This window comes from Heterocephalus glaber, unplaced genomic scaffold (assembly GCF_053883595.1).
Source record: "Heterocephalus glaber isolate CG9 unplaced genomic scaffold, H.glaber_assembly_v1.0 deba00001608, whole genome shotgun sequence".
Classification (NCBI taxonomy): Eukaryota; Metazoa; Chordata; class Mammalia; order Rodentia; family Bathyergidae; genus Heterocephalus; species Heterocephalus glaber.
The window spans coordinates 29,390,527-29,404,800 of NW_028258379.1; the positions used below are offsets into that span (position 1 = coordinate 29,390,527).

Here is a 14,274-nt window from a genome sequence, read left to right on the forward strand (position 1 = left end):
GAAAAGATGATCTTTATCAACTAGTTCAAGATGAGGAATTTTAGAACATTTGGCACGAGTCATCGGCTGTCAGAAGAAAACAGATTTAGACAACGCATTACACAGATACCCTCAAGTGAGCAGGTTAATTCCAGAGACGAAATAAGAAAGTGTTTGGGCAAACATGTATGTCAATTTAGCAATTCCAAGTGCCACTCTAGTTTTTGGAGCAGTAATTTCTTTCCAGTTGTGTGGTTTTTTTTTTTTTGGTACCGGAGATCGAACTCGGGTCCTTGAGCTTGCGCAGCAGGCGGCGAAACCACTGAGCTAAATCCCCGGCCCCTCCAGTTGTGATTTTTAACATAATGTAAATATATTTTAATATTTTATACCGCAATTGTTTTCGTTCGTTGACAATTGAACTCATTAAGTTATTGACAAAAACTTAATAAGCTCGTTAAATTTTTTTCAATTAAAATATTTCTAAGGTTCACATCACGTGTTACAACGCGGTGCCAACCGACCCCCACAATCATTTTGGGCACAAGCGCAGGTGGATTTGGTCCCTATCAGCTCCCGTAGTGTTCATCAGCAACTTCCGCCTCTGCCCCGCCTCTCCCGTGAGTGCACTTCCGGCAGCGGCGCCTGGAGCGGCCGAGGCAAGATGGTGAGTGACTAAGGTTTTCGGCTGCTGGTCACGGTACTGAGTGGTCGGAGCGGCCCGAAGCGAGAGAAGTAGGCGGCTATCCGAGGAAATCGGCAGCCCTCTCCGCTCTCGTGGGCCTAGCCTCCCATGCGCGCTGAGGCTCCCGGAGACAGCGCTCAGGTCCACGGCCTCGCCACCTTTGCTGCTCCGCCGGCCTCGGCTCCGCACACCAGCGCGGGCGGCTCCTCGGGGAACCGGGCAGGTGTTTTCGGAGCAGGTCGAGCGAGGGGTTGGACGGCCAGAGCCGAGGGGGTTCGCCTCGACCGAGGTGGGGACGGGAGCGTTTGAAGGAGGCCGAAGGCGGGCGCTTTGCGACGGGCGGCTCTGGGGGTCGGGGGCTGCGGTGCGTTAGTATTAAAAACAGCCAGCATTTACTCATTAATTCGCTAAACAGTCGAGTACTTGCTTTGCTTTTTTGGCTAGGCACTGAGGGTACGAGGGTGAGCGGAATGGATGACGTCCCTGCCTTCATGGCGCTTCCTTTCTAGAGGAGAAGGCGGACAGTAAACAAATACGTCCGAGAGCCAGGGTAGGCTGGGCTGGCCATCGTTGTATTGGCTGTTTTATAGAAGGGGATGAGATGGGGAGAGTAGCTGTTTTTGATAAGGTGTCAGGGAATGACCCTCGGGGTGAAATTGTAACAGAGGCCTAAATCGAGGGAGTAACCAGTGCAAACATCAGAGGGAAACATAGGCCAGGCAGAAGGATCAGCAGGTGCAAAGAAAGGATCAGAGATGGGACTGTGTTTAGCCTGAAATCATGAGCAAAAAGGTCAGACCACACAGAGGTCTTCTGAAGACTGGGGTAATATTCTGAGTACATGGTAGGTACCTTTTCAGGATTTTGTCGTTATTCCAACAGTCCCTGGAGTATACTCATTTCGCTAAAGACAGTGGCTGCGATGGAACATGAACTGTCAGTCTTTTCTAATAGAAAGTTACCCAGATTCTGATTATCAGACCTGATTGTGATTCCTGGCTCCATGTCTGACAAGCTTTGTGACAGTAGCCAACTTACTTAACCTCTCAGGGTCTTGGTTTCCTTATCTGTAAAGTGGAGGTGATGATAGTAATCTCATAGTGTTTGTAAGAGTTAAATAGGATGGATAATACTCTGAGAATGTTTAGCACAGTACTTGGCACATAGCAGTGGCTATTTGAGACCGAGAAACATGTAAAATGTGCCAAAGATGGAGTTTGGGACCCATTCAGGCAAATGTCTTCCATTGGAGCCAGACCTGCAGGATCTTATGAAAGGTACCAGTAGATAAATTTAGAAAGGTTAGGCCTCCCAAACTGAAGGGTTTAGACATTACTCCCTAAAGGTCAGGAAGCAGCTGACAGTGTTTAAGATGTGAAGGGTCAATTGTTTGTGTTTTGGTTTGGCTTTTTGTTTTACTTTGTTCTTTGAGACAGGTTTGCTGTGTAGCCCAGACTGGCCTGGAACTCACAGCAATCCTCCTGGTTTAGCCTCCTGAGTGCTGAAATTATAGGTGTGTGCCACCATGCACAGCTAGCTGTTTGTTTTAGAAAGTAATGATGGGCCAGGGATTTAGCTCAGTGGTTTTGTGGCCTGCTGTGCAAGCGCAAGGACCCCAGTTCGATCCCTGGTACCAAAAAAAAAAAAAAAAAAGAAAGTAATGAATAGCTGTATTGGTGAGAAGAGAAACTAGACCCAGAGATCCTAGTTGAGAGGCTTGTGTCCAAATAAGAGATGATGGCCCAGATTAGCGAGAGATCGGCAAAAGAGAGTGAAGAACGGTTTTGGGTGGTTTTGTAGCAGACTGCTAGTTAAGATCCTGACCCTGCCCTTCCTTATTTCACCAGTAATAGTACATTGGAGAAAACTTAATTCATGTAATTGGTAAGTGGTTTGCATATTTGCCTCATTTTCAGTAACAGGAGCTGGTATCATCCTTGCTTCCAGTTAAGGATGGGAGGTCAAGGAGGTGACGTGATCTACCCAAGGCTGCATAGCCTATGGTAATAGAGCCAGAATTCAAACTTGGATTCATTTTAATTCCACAGCCTGTGTCTTCAGGCTTATTACAGTTCCTCACCTATAAAAGAGGGAATAATGAACCCTACCTTGGGAGGACTGTATGGAATTAAAGAGATAGTGAAGCACAGGATTAATGAGATAGTACAGAGTTGGGCACATAGTAAGGACCCCATAAACATTAGCTGCCCCAATCACTGGCAAGTTTCCTTGGAAGTATGTCATTGATAAAGGCCTGTACCTTGGATAGCCTATTTCAGCATAACTGTGTTACCTAGAATCTCTCCAAGCCCTTAATTGCCTTCTTGAGAATTAAAGCACAAAGGTTTTTGTTTGTTTTTTAGAATCTTGCATGTGGTGAAATATATTTGAGATTAACTCTTGGGTATCCACAATTGTAATTGTTTTGTCTTTGTGACAGAACTGCTGCTCTACTAATTTTAAAGGCATCACGTGAAAGTGATCTGAGGGAGCTGAGCAGCCCCTCTTAATTAGTAAGTTCAGGTTACTCGGGTTTAAAATGACACCATTTCTAAGGTTTGCTCTGCGTTAAGCATTGTCTTGTTAATGAAGAATCTGTTTTAAAAGAGAGAATTCCCACTGAGCTTTTTGTAAATTAACACCTTCAGGTGATTTAGCTTTTCAGTTTGAGAAGAAACTCCTGCCTGAGAGCTCCCAGGCTTCAGGGGTGGGAGGAGATAAGTTGCTGTTGAAACGAGTCTTCTTTTGGATGCTGATATGATCTCCTTAGAGTAAATGATTATTAAGTATGTACAATGATAGTTCGCATAGCTTGATTTCTTGAAATACACTGGTAGTCTCAGTGTTGTAGTTGTATATTAAAGAATGTCAAGCTCTGTACCTTCCACTCAGGAGAGGGTATTCTTAGAACCTCAGCCTCCTTAGTTATGTCTACTGCATAATAGAGTTGTTCTTGATCCTAAGGTGCAGTCAATTATATGTAATCTCTACTAAATGCACGTATTAGCTGCAAGGTACACCTTGGTTTCACAGGTATTAAAATGAGGGGAATGTGTGTTTCAGAATCATAGGACAGTAAGATGGGTATTCTTTTGAAGTGACCATATTCTGAATTTATATTCATGTCTGATTTTTTTTTTCTTTCAGGGTCAAAGTCAGAGTGGTGGTCATGGTCCTGGAGGTGGTAAGAAGGATGACAAGGTAAGCCGGATATGTACTGCAATATGAGCAAACTGTAGAAAACTTACAGGTATCAGCTGGGTTCTTTGTAGAGTCAAGAGTTTTAAAAAGCAAAATGATTTAGTAGTTCTTTCACTAGCAAGCCTATAAGTAGTACACCTTTTTTGTGTTTTTAGAAGGTTACTGACCTAACCATAGGTATTTATGAGTTAATAGTTTTTAAATGTGTAAAAGGATTAGCATTATGAAGTTTTAAGTAAATTGCCTATAATCCTAGGGTTTAATATCTTGAGGTGTGAGCCATACATTACTTAAACTTTTGACATATTCTTGACCTCTCTGTACCTTACTGGCATAATTTGCTCACTGTTGTTTAGTAATATCAGATTATTTATTAAAACTGCAGGAATATGAAATTTAGGGGTTTTTTTAAGGTAATATTTTAGTAGCATTCTAAAAGATATGGAAAATCCTATCACCTAGAAATAGCTGATGGTGATATGAAAATAAATTTGTGTTTTATGATTTCCATGTCACTTTTTTCCCTGCTCTTTTAAAATCTCAAGGACAAGAAAAAGAAATATGAACCTCCTGTACCAACTAGAGTGGGAAAAAAGAAGAAGAAAACAAAGGGACCAGATGCTGCCAGCAAACTGCCACTGGGTAATGATCCAGTTCCTTCTTGCCAGGGGAAACCACCTCTATGCATGTAGCTTATATTCTGTAAGGGGACGGGAACGGGAACAGGAAGGAGGTTAGAGCTCTAGCTTTGAGTTCGTAACTCCATTCTTCCCGTCTTCCAGGTTGGCATAAAGGTATAACTTATTTTAAGATAGGATATTATACGAGTCTCTCTGACTTTAAAAAAAATTGCATTAATTTTCTTTACATAGCTCTTTTAGTGTACTTAAAGTACAGTTTTAGATTACAAACCCAGGTTGAACTTGAATAACTTAGAAACACTCATGAAATAAAATGTATCAAAATTAAAAATTCGAATCATGTGATACCTACATTGTTCAATGGCTGCCAGCTGAACATAAAATTACAGCTGTCCTAACCCAGCTCACCTCTCCTTGCTCAGCCCTGCCACTCACCTTTGCTCTTTGCTCACACTGCCTGTGTCCTTGGACTCTTCCTGTATGTCAGACCTTCTGTATGTCCTTACTCTTATCTCTGCTTTAAATGTTCTTCCCTGGGTCCATCCCATGTGTACCTGCTTCTCTTCCCTTTAGGTTTCAACACAAATATTGCCCCTACCCTCATCAATAAATGTCTTTCCCTTAGAAGAAGTCAACTAATTTTTAAAATACTGCTCAGTTAAGAATGAAAGGGAGCAGGTGCAGTGATGCATGCCTGTATTCCCAGATGCTTGAGAGGCTACAATAGGAGCACTGCAAGTTCAGTGCCAGCCTGGACAAAGTGAGATGTTGTCTCAGAATTTTTAAAAAAGGGGTTGGGGATATAGCTCAGTGGTGCAGTGCTTGCCTAGGCCTTAAGTTTAATCCCCAGTACCTCCAAGTAAAGAGGAGTCAGATAGTAAAACCAGCCATTAATCTATTGTAATGAGTCAGTGTGGTCCCAGTACAGAAAGAGACCAGTCACCAGAACAGTAGGAAGCCTAAAAACAGGTTGCATGGATATTTAACATATGTTGAAGGAAACGCTTCAATTCTATAAGGAATGGGATGGGTTACTTAATATAAATGATTGCCATTTTTTATTTTCTGTCCAGAGAAAGTGAAATTAGATCTCTTGCCAGATGGATCACAGGAAAAAAAAACCCAAATAAATGAAAATCCAGGAATATATTTAACTTTAGGGGAGAAAAAGCTTTTTGAAGTTAGAAAGCTAGGAAACTGTAAGAGAAGGTTGACAGATTTGTGTATACAAATGAGAAAATTCTTGTGTGGCATGAGACTTCGAAACCCCAAAGAAACAAAGTATAGAAAAGAATATTGCCACATATGACAGAGGTGTAAAATTCTACTACTGTGACTGTGTGCACAGCTAGCATGCAGCGGTGGTCCTGAGCAGTACTCCTCTCTTATTTATATCCGTGGGAAAAATAAACCAAAGTATCTTTTGTATCAGTGGCTTTTTTTCTTCTTTAAGTAAAATAGATGTTCAGTGAGCGTGTCACTTTTGACTGGCTATTTGGTCACAAACCTCATCCCCATTTTCAGACACTTGGTTATAACTGCTAGTTCCTTTCCCGTGTTCATCTTGGCACTTGCTTAATTGGGGTTAGCAAATTTTGAATTTTTCAGAATCTTTTTTATTTTTCAGAGTCTCACTGTATAGCCCAGGGTGACCTCGAACTCAACATGGTCCTCCTGCCTTAGTCTCCCAAGTGCTGGGATTACAGGTGTGCACCACCAAGCCTAGTTCAGAATCATAAAATGAGTTTTATTTAAAAATCTTAATAATTTTTCCTTAATTTCAAACTTTAAATTCCAAGTGTGATACCTTATTTTTTTAATTACAGTGACACCTCACACTCAGTGCCGCTTAAAACTACTCAAGTTAGAGAGAATTAAAGACTATCTTCTCATGGAGGAAGAATTTATTAGAAATCAGGAACAAATGAAACCATTAGAAGAAAAGCAAGAGGTAAGTGCAAAAGCTACTGAAATTTTTTTTTTTACAAATTGATTTCTATTTAATAGAACTCAAAACTGTCAACAAATAACAAGATTCAAGTAGTTGCAGCTATCCAGGCTTTTATGAAGCCTCATTAGCTACCTTTTGAAAGCATTAGCCACTTTATAAACCTAGTAAACTATTGGGACCATCCATCCACATTTTGGATCTAATGTACTTTTCCATCACGCTATATTCATGTATAGGAGGAAAGGTCAAAGGTGGATGATCTGAGGGGGACCCCGATGTCGGTAGGAACCTTGGAAGAGATCATCGATGACAATCATGCCATTGTGTCTACATCTGTGGGCTCAGAACACTATGTCAGCATCCTTTCATTTGTGGACAAGGATCTGCTGGAACCAGGCTGCTCAGTCCTGCTCAACCACAAGGTGAGCTGCTGGTCTCCGAGGAAACCTGTGGGAGTTGACTTTTCCACTTCCCTCCATCTACCTGTCCCATGATGTGGATCACCAGAGTGCCCCTAGCGGGGAGAAAGATGCTTTGGATGGTGTGTTTCCTTGTAAACAGACTGAGGGGCCCTCGTGTTCTGTGTTAAACCCTGATGTTCCTTGTTAGGTGCATGCTGTGATTGGGGTGCTGATGGATGATACAGATCCTCTGGTCACAGTGATGAAGGTGGAAAAGGCCCCCCAGGAAACCTATGCCGACATTGGTGGGTTGGACAACCAAATCCAGGAAATTAAGGTATGGCTGGGAACCGGTTCCAGGGTTTTAGATTTTGGCTTCTTGTTGCTGTCCCATTTAGGGTATTTGGAGTTGGTTTGTTTGTCTTCATTGATCAGACGAGTGACTGACTCAGAGCTTGTTTGTTACAGTTTGTGTTAATACTGTGCTCAGTAGTAGAAATAACAAGTATATGATAGTTCCTGCCACAGCAGCACTTATCTACTGTTATATATAATATTCGTTGAATTGTCTGTGTGAAGACATGATGTGTCCGGTTCAGCTGTGGTTATCTAGAAACACCCAGTGTTGTATTAGAGTAGCATGTTTACCTGCCCATGCTTACACAGTGGTAGGTCTAGAACATAATCCCAGTCTCTATATGTAGTTTAACACATTCCTGCCAGCTTGACCCACCAGCGATACATGCATAACTGTCCCATTGGGCAGCATGGGACAGTCCTGTCGGGTGGTACATGCCACACAATGAGACATTCATGGTGGTTAAAAGGTGCCTGACAGCAAGACGGATGAATTACAGCCCCATTGTGAATGTGTTAAATGAAAAGGGTAGGTTTTGTCTTTCTTACATTACTATTGCTCAAAGCTGACTTCTGCAAAGTAGAGGGGACACTGGGTCTAACGTAGAACAGATGGATGCTAGAAGCTCAAGTGGGACCTTGTATGTCCTTGGTGCTAATGAAAGTCAAATGAACATTGTAGGGAGAATGAGATTTTCACTTAATTTTGTTGATACTCTCATGATGTCAAACAGTGCTCATAATTTGAGAAAATCTTTCATTTTTACCAAGTGTTTCTTTTCTGTAGGAATCTGTGGAGCTTCCTCTCACCCATCCTGAATACTATGAAGAGATGGGTATAAAGCCTCCTAAAGGAGTCATTCTCTATGGTCCACCTGGCACAGGTATGCTCTGCGTTTGACATTCTACAGGCCCTCAGCCCGTATCTTGAGCAGCCGCATTCACTGGTTGGAATTACTAAAGTGTCCACTGAGGACACAGTTTCTTACTTTAAAACAGGTGCTCAGGGGCTGGGGGTGTACCTCAGTGATGGAGCACATTGCTTAACATGCATGAAGCCATAGGATCAATCCCCAGAACTCCTTTCTACACCGAAAAAACCGAAACAAGACAACAATGACCAAAACCAAAGTAGGCAGTCTAACTTGGCTGTAACGTGTGCAATGGAATCACCATGGGAGCGTTAAAAAATACTGATGTTTGTTCTGTGCCCAAGGACTGATACATTTGTCTGCAATGTAGCCAAGCCTTCAGATCCATGGTGGAAAACTGCTATAAAAGCTATCCTGGGGTATTCAGATAAGGTTTACTTCCCTGGCAGAATGGCCCTGAAGACATATTTGATGGATGATGATAAAGACAAACATATTTAATTCACTGTAATAAGCTGATTTAAGTTACAGAGAGCAGGACCTAGAATATAGTCATTTGCCTGAAAGATTGAAACTGTTCCTGAGGGTGTGCTGATTTGTGCTGAGGGCTGCCCACCCTAGAAGCACTGGGGGGCACACAACTGGGAGGCCTGTGCCCAGTAGGATGGCACTAGGAGAGACCAATACTGCAGCTCCTCCTCTTCTAGCTCTGGAAGTTAACCTTTCAGAAGGTGATGACTGGTTCAGGGCTTCATTCTCTCTGGGTGTTTAGCTGGTAACTGGATGGAGCTGGAACCCAGGCCTCCTGACCAAGAGCCACAGGCCTTCTACAGGAGTGCAGCACTGGGTGGGCAGGCCCTTCAGAGGAGCGGAGACTTGTCCAGTGATTCCTTGAACTTTGAAGCAACCCAGCAGCTGGTTTTGGCAGCTTCTGGACTGTAAGATTCCATGCACATGAAAGGGCCTTTTTGTCTTTTCACCCCACCCTCTGGGTGTCATGCTGCCTCCTAAGACTTCACCTACCACTCTCCTGTCTGACTGAAAGGAACATCATTGCCACATGTTGCAAAGCTTAGCTATGTCCTCACTCTGGAGGCATAGTCACTCCCTAGCCAGCCTTCTCCTCCCCTTGCTGGCTCAGGTTCCCAGTTCTGCCTCAGACGCCTCTAGTTGTGGCATTTCCAGAGCCCTCAGGCACGTCCTCATGCACCATCAAAAAGGTCAAGGTCTTCCAGGTCTAAATTTCTCAAATTTGGTGCTCTTGCCTTTTTGTTTTTTATCCTGAAAGAAATATCAGGGAACAGAGCAGCGTTGAAAATGTTATTTAAGATCCTCTTGAGATCAGTGAGAACTCCTTGGCCCTTGGAAGTAAGTGCACACCGCAGACTAGATGAGTCTCTCAAGCTTTCCATACTTCTCATTTGTGGGCTCCACCGAGAGCTGCTCTTCGCTCAGGTGTCTGGCTTGGGAGCGTATCCACCCAGGAGTTCCTCTGTTGCTAGCGGGGCTGTGTGGCCTGCGCAGCCTGTGCTCAGGACCACTTCCTGTGTCCTCTTAGAGTCAAAGCTGCTAGGATTCCCAGACTTTATCACTGATAGTTCATAGTTTACTTGGTTCTCTAACCTTGAGTTGGAAGGGTCAGGTTAATTTTATGCTATGTGATCAAAAAATACAGTGAAAGTTTGGGGGGAAATTTTAAAATTACAGTAAGACATTTTGCCATTAATCCCCCTCAAAATACTATCCTTTGCTTCTAACACATACCACAGTTACAATAAAACATATTGCCATCCATCTCTGAAAATACTTCCCCTCACTTCAAATACATTTATCCCATCATTCCTGGCAGTGTCTTTTTTTTTGGTGCCAGAGATCAAACTTGGGTCCTTGCACTTGAGAAGCAGGCAGTGGAACCACTAAGCTAAATCCCTGGCCCGATGTGTCTTTTACTATAATACTTTTTTTTTTTTTTTGTACCAGGGATTGAACTCTGGTCCTTGCACTTGCTCAGCAGGCGGTGAAACCACTGAGCTAAATCCCCGGCCCTACTATAATATTTTTTTTTTAATTCAAACATTTACTGTATTTGTTGATCATCTCTTGTATATACAGCTTTGAAGGGGTCCAAGAAAGGCTAACCTAGAGAAAAGATGAGATCTATTTCATAGCTAGCACAAAACAGTTTGTAATTTTTCAGTGGAAACTTTGGGTTAAGGATTGAAAATAACCAAGTATAAGATATTTTCTAAAATGCCGTGAGGGCTTTAGGAAAATAACTTAGAAAAATCAAAACACGTTCGATTTTTAAAACTTCTACCTACTCAGGTTAAACACTTGCTAGTGGCATCTTTTTTGTCACTAGGGTCCATCCACTGGTAATCTCCTGTTAAGGTGGTAACATTTTTCTAAATTAATGAAGGTCCCCTTTTCTTTTTTTCTTTTTGTGTAAAACAGGTAAAACCTTGTTAGCCAAAGCAGTAGCAAACCAAACCTCAGCCACCTTTTTGAGAGTGGTTGGCTCTGAACTTATTCAAAAGTACCTGGGCGATGGGCCCAAACTTGTACGGGAATTATTTCGAGTTGCTGAAGAACATGCACCATCCATCGTGTTTATTGATGAAATCGATGCCATTGGGACCAAAAGGTAGAACTTCTTTTGCATTATTCTGAGGCTAGCTCTTGTTGGGCTCTGCCTATGTGGCAAGCTCTTGCCATGGCCCTGCTGTCAGGGGCCAGGTAACAACTACCCAGAACTGGGAATGTCTGGAAGTTGGGGAGTCGTAAGTAACCACACCTCGAGCACTTACCTGAGCCAGGACCATCCAGACTGGTTCTGCTCAAGGAGTTCACATTCAGAGTGGGGTATCAGATACCACAGAGTCAGAATAAATTACAGTGTCAACCCCAGAAACTGCTGCCAAGAATTGTGATCTGTAGCTTGGCTTATGGGGGCATCTTAGTCCACTTGTACCACTCTTTAAAAATGCCACAGATGGGCTAATTTATAAAGATAGAAGTTTATTTCCTCACAGTTCTAGAAACTGAAAAAGAAGTCCAGTATCAAGATGCTGGTGGTGTGGTGTCTGTGAGGCCTGCTTTCTGCTTCCAGAGGAGGCAAACGCTGGGTCCTTATATGGCAGAAGGACAGAAGAGCAGAAAGGGCCTACGCTAGCTCCCACCAACCCTTTTATAAGCTTTCCAACAGGCATCACCTCTAATTACAACCACAATGAGAATTAAGTTTCAACACAGGTTTTGGGGGACATATTCAGACCTTGGTGGGGTCTGATTTTGTTGCTAGAATGTGAGGCAGTACCATTTGGGTTGTGAAGAGAATGTTAAGATGGTCTATCACAGTGAAATCTTTTCTGACATTCCCCTTTAGCAGATCAGGTGGGTTTTCATGTCTTCTCTTCTTTTCCAAAGATATGATTCAAATTCTGGAGGTGAGAGAGAAATTCAGCGAACAATGTTGGAACTGTTGAACCAGTTGGATGGATTTGATTCACGGGGAGATGTGAAAGTTATCATGGCCACAAACCGAATAGAAACTCTGGATCCAGCACTGATCAGACCAGGTTAAACTTGCTTTAGGTTCAAATAGGGAATTAATGTGTTCTTGTATCTTTGTATTTTAAGTCTGCTTTGGGTGTGTTATAAAGTGGCTAACACTGTAGTGAAACTTGGAATTCTAATTTACCAAAAATAGCCCCCCTTGAGATAACAGTCAAGAACATGCTGGAGCCTGTCCAGCTTGACCCTTTAATTGCAGTCTTCTACCTTGATTCTCCCCCTCAAACAGTAAATTTCCTCTTCTTAGCCTCAAGAACTTGCTTCTTTTTCTTGAAGGAATAATTCATATGGTAGCTTGGATTTATCCTTTGCATTCAGGTAGCACTAGAAAAAGCAGTAATGCTTGCTACCTCTTGTAATGTTTTGAAAAAAATAGATCTGTCCCCTTTGTCACTAAACGTGCCATTCAAGAACCATTCCTTTCATTTATTTCTCATGGCAGAGGATTTCTTTTAAATGGGGTGAATTCAGATGTAGACATTTGCTGAGTACAGAAAGGATGTTCACTTTTAAAGAGCTGGATGATGTCATTCCCACAGGATGCCATGTGATTGAAATTGCTTGTCCTCAAATGAAATGGGGTGAGGCCTCTGAGGCAGAGCAGGGCCTGGGGCTGGATGGGGTGTGATGGAAAGCTTTGTACCTGCAGGGCGCATCGACAGGAAGATTGAGTTCCCCCTGCCTGATGAAAAGACTAAGAAGCGCATCTTTCAGATTCACACAAGCAGGATGACACTGGCCGATGATGTGACCCTGGACGACCTGATCATGGCAAAGGATGATCTCTCTGGTGCTGACATCAAGGTGAGAACCTAGGCAGCCGGCTCATCCCTGGAAATGTGGCCATCACTCAGGAAAGGCTGTGTGCTCTCATGGGGTTGGGCTAGGATACGTGGATGTCTGGGGTTTAACGTCATGATTGTCATGTTGGCTTGCCATTGCGCCTACATGGTAGATTTCCTTTAATGCATTGTTTTATGAAATAAATGGCCCCCCAAAGCTCTGTAACCACAAGGGTGAGTCAGTGGTACTAAGCTTACCACCTTCTATGCACAGCCTTGCTCAGGTGTGTGGGCCACTCAGTCCCAGCCAGAGCAAGAGTCAGCTGGGGGAATGCATCTAGACCTGCAGAGGGGGCCCACCACCCAGTGCATTCATGTTCCCACTCTGTGTTCTGACGGGTTAGGCCCTTGGTTTCACGTCAAATGTACATGAGTTAGAATATTCATTCTCAGCTGCCCAGGTGTACCAAGGCCTAGCGGCATTGAATGTGGACACAACCTGCTTTCCTGGGTCTTTGTTGGCCAACGTGCCTGGATAGGAATGGCACATACAATGCTTTTCCGGGCCAGCACCTGCAATGAGTCTCTAGATCACTGGCATCGGTCCTAGAGAAGTAGCTTAGTTGATGAATAAAATATACCTTCCTTTTTTGAAATGAAATTACTTTGTAATTGTACACCAGCTTTGTACATTTTTTTTGAGACAATGTTGCTGAGTTGCTGGAGCTGAGCCCACAGTTCTGTTTTCTCTTGCCTTGAGCCTCGCAGGGTGCTGCACCCTGCCTGGCTACTGTGGCCCTTTCTATACATGGATAATTTTTGGCCAGACCATTTGAAGGAAATAACCTGGTGGCCATAACCAAGTAGAAATTTTAGTGCTGTGATTTTGTTTTTATCACGTGTTGAAGGGTGCTTGTTCTCTTTTCCTATTGGCAAGTAACTGGTCTGATAATGAGAAAATAAATACTGGAATAACACCACAGTTTACAGTATCTAAGCAGAATAAACGTTCTGATGGTAAGTAAATGGACACACACTCTCAATTACGTCTACGTTGCAGGGCCTAATTTCCTGACCTGCCAAGCCACACCGTTTGTTAGAACCTGAGCCAAAAGCTGGAGTCCACAGCCTTGACTCCTGGCCAATCCCATGTCTAAATTGTCACTATTTCCAGTTTAAGCCATCTCAGATTCTTTCAGAAAGTAACAGGGATGCTTAAAACATTTGAAAAATATTCTTTTCCCAAATGAGCAATTGTTTACTCTTATACCTTATTTCAGAATAGCTCTCTCAATTGCTTAAGATAAAAATATTTCACTTTGTGAACATACTGTTTGTTCTTTCAGGCAATCTGTACAGAAGCTGGGCTGATGGCTTTGAGAGAACGCAGAATGAAAGTAACAAATGAAGACTTCAAGAAATCTAAAGAAAATGTTCTTTATAAGAAACAGGAAGGTACCCCTGAGGGGCTGTATCTCTAGTGAACCACAGCTGCCTTCAGACAAGTGGTTGGGACTTTTCTCAACCCCTCAGAGGGCTGGGGATTTAGCTCAGTGGTTTTGGCGCCTGCTGCGCAAGCGCAAGGTTCAGAGTTCAATCCCCGGTACCAAAAACAAAAACAAAAAACACTGAACTTCAGCCCCTGAGGAGGAGGTTTGGGAAGGTGCCCTGAGGGAGACCGTGTTCCAGTTGATTTTTATTGGCAAAACATGGCATGTCTTCTCCAGTGTGACATGTAGGGTGCCTACTGGATGGCCTTGGCTGTGGTCACTGTGCTGCTTGCTCTCTGCTTCCCAATAAAAGTGTGGTCTGCACACCCACCTCAGCAGCAA

General features: G+C 43.1%; 1 protein-coding gene across 5 annotated transcripts; it reads left to right on the forward strand.

Annotated features, from left to right (window-relative positions):
- Nucleotides 1-573: 573 nt before the first annotated feature.
- Nucleotides 574-14,274, forward strand: Psmc1 (proteasome 26S subunit, ATPase 1). Of its 5 annotated transcripts, none has more exons than XM_087195473.1 (11): nucleotides 574-646; nucleotides 3,812-3,865; nucleotides 4,411-4,507; nucleotides 6,333-6,457; nucleotides 6,694-6,879; nucleotides 7,067-7,195; nucleotides 8,003-8,099; nucleotides 10,542-10,731; nucleotides 11,514-11,665; nucleotides 12,310-12,464; nucleotides 13,789-14,274. In XM_087195473.1, exons 1-11 carry the CDS (start codon nucleotides 644-646, stop codon nucleotides 13,921-13,923), a joined length of 1,323 nt encoding a protein of 440 aa, XP_087051599.1. In that variant the 5' UTR covers nucleotides 574-643; the 3' UTR covers nucleotides 13,924-14,274. The 5 variants fall into 5 exon arrangements, with proteins under 5 accessions (XP_087051599.1, XP_087051602.1, XP_087051600.1 ...); XM_087195476.1 differs by having other exon boundaries at nucleotides 636-902; XM_087195474.1 differs by having other exon boundaries at nucleotides 636-883.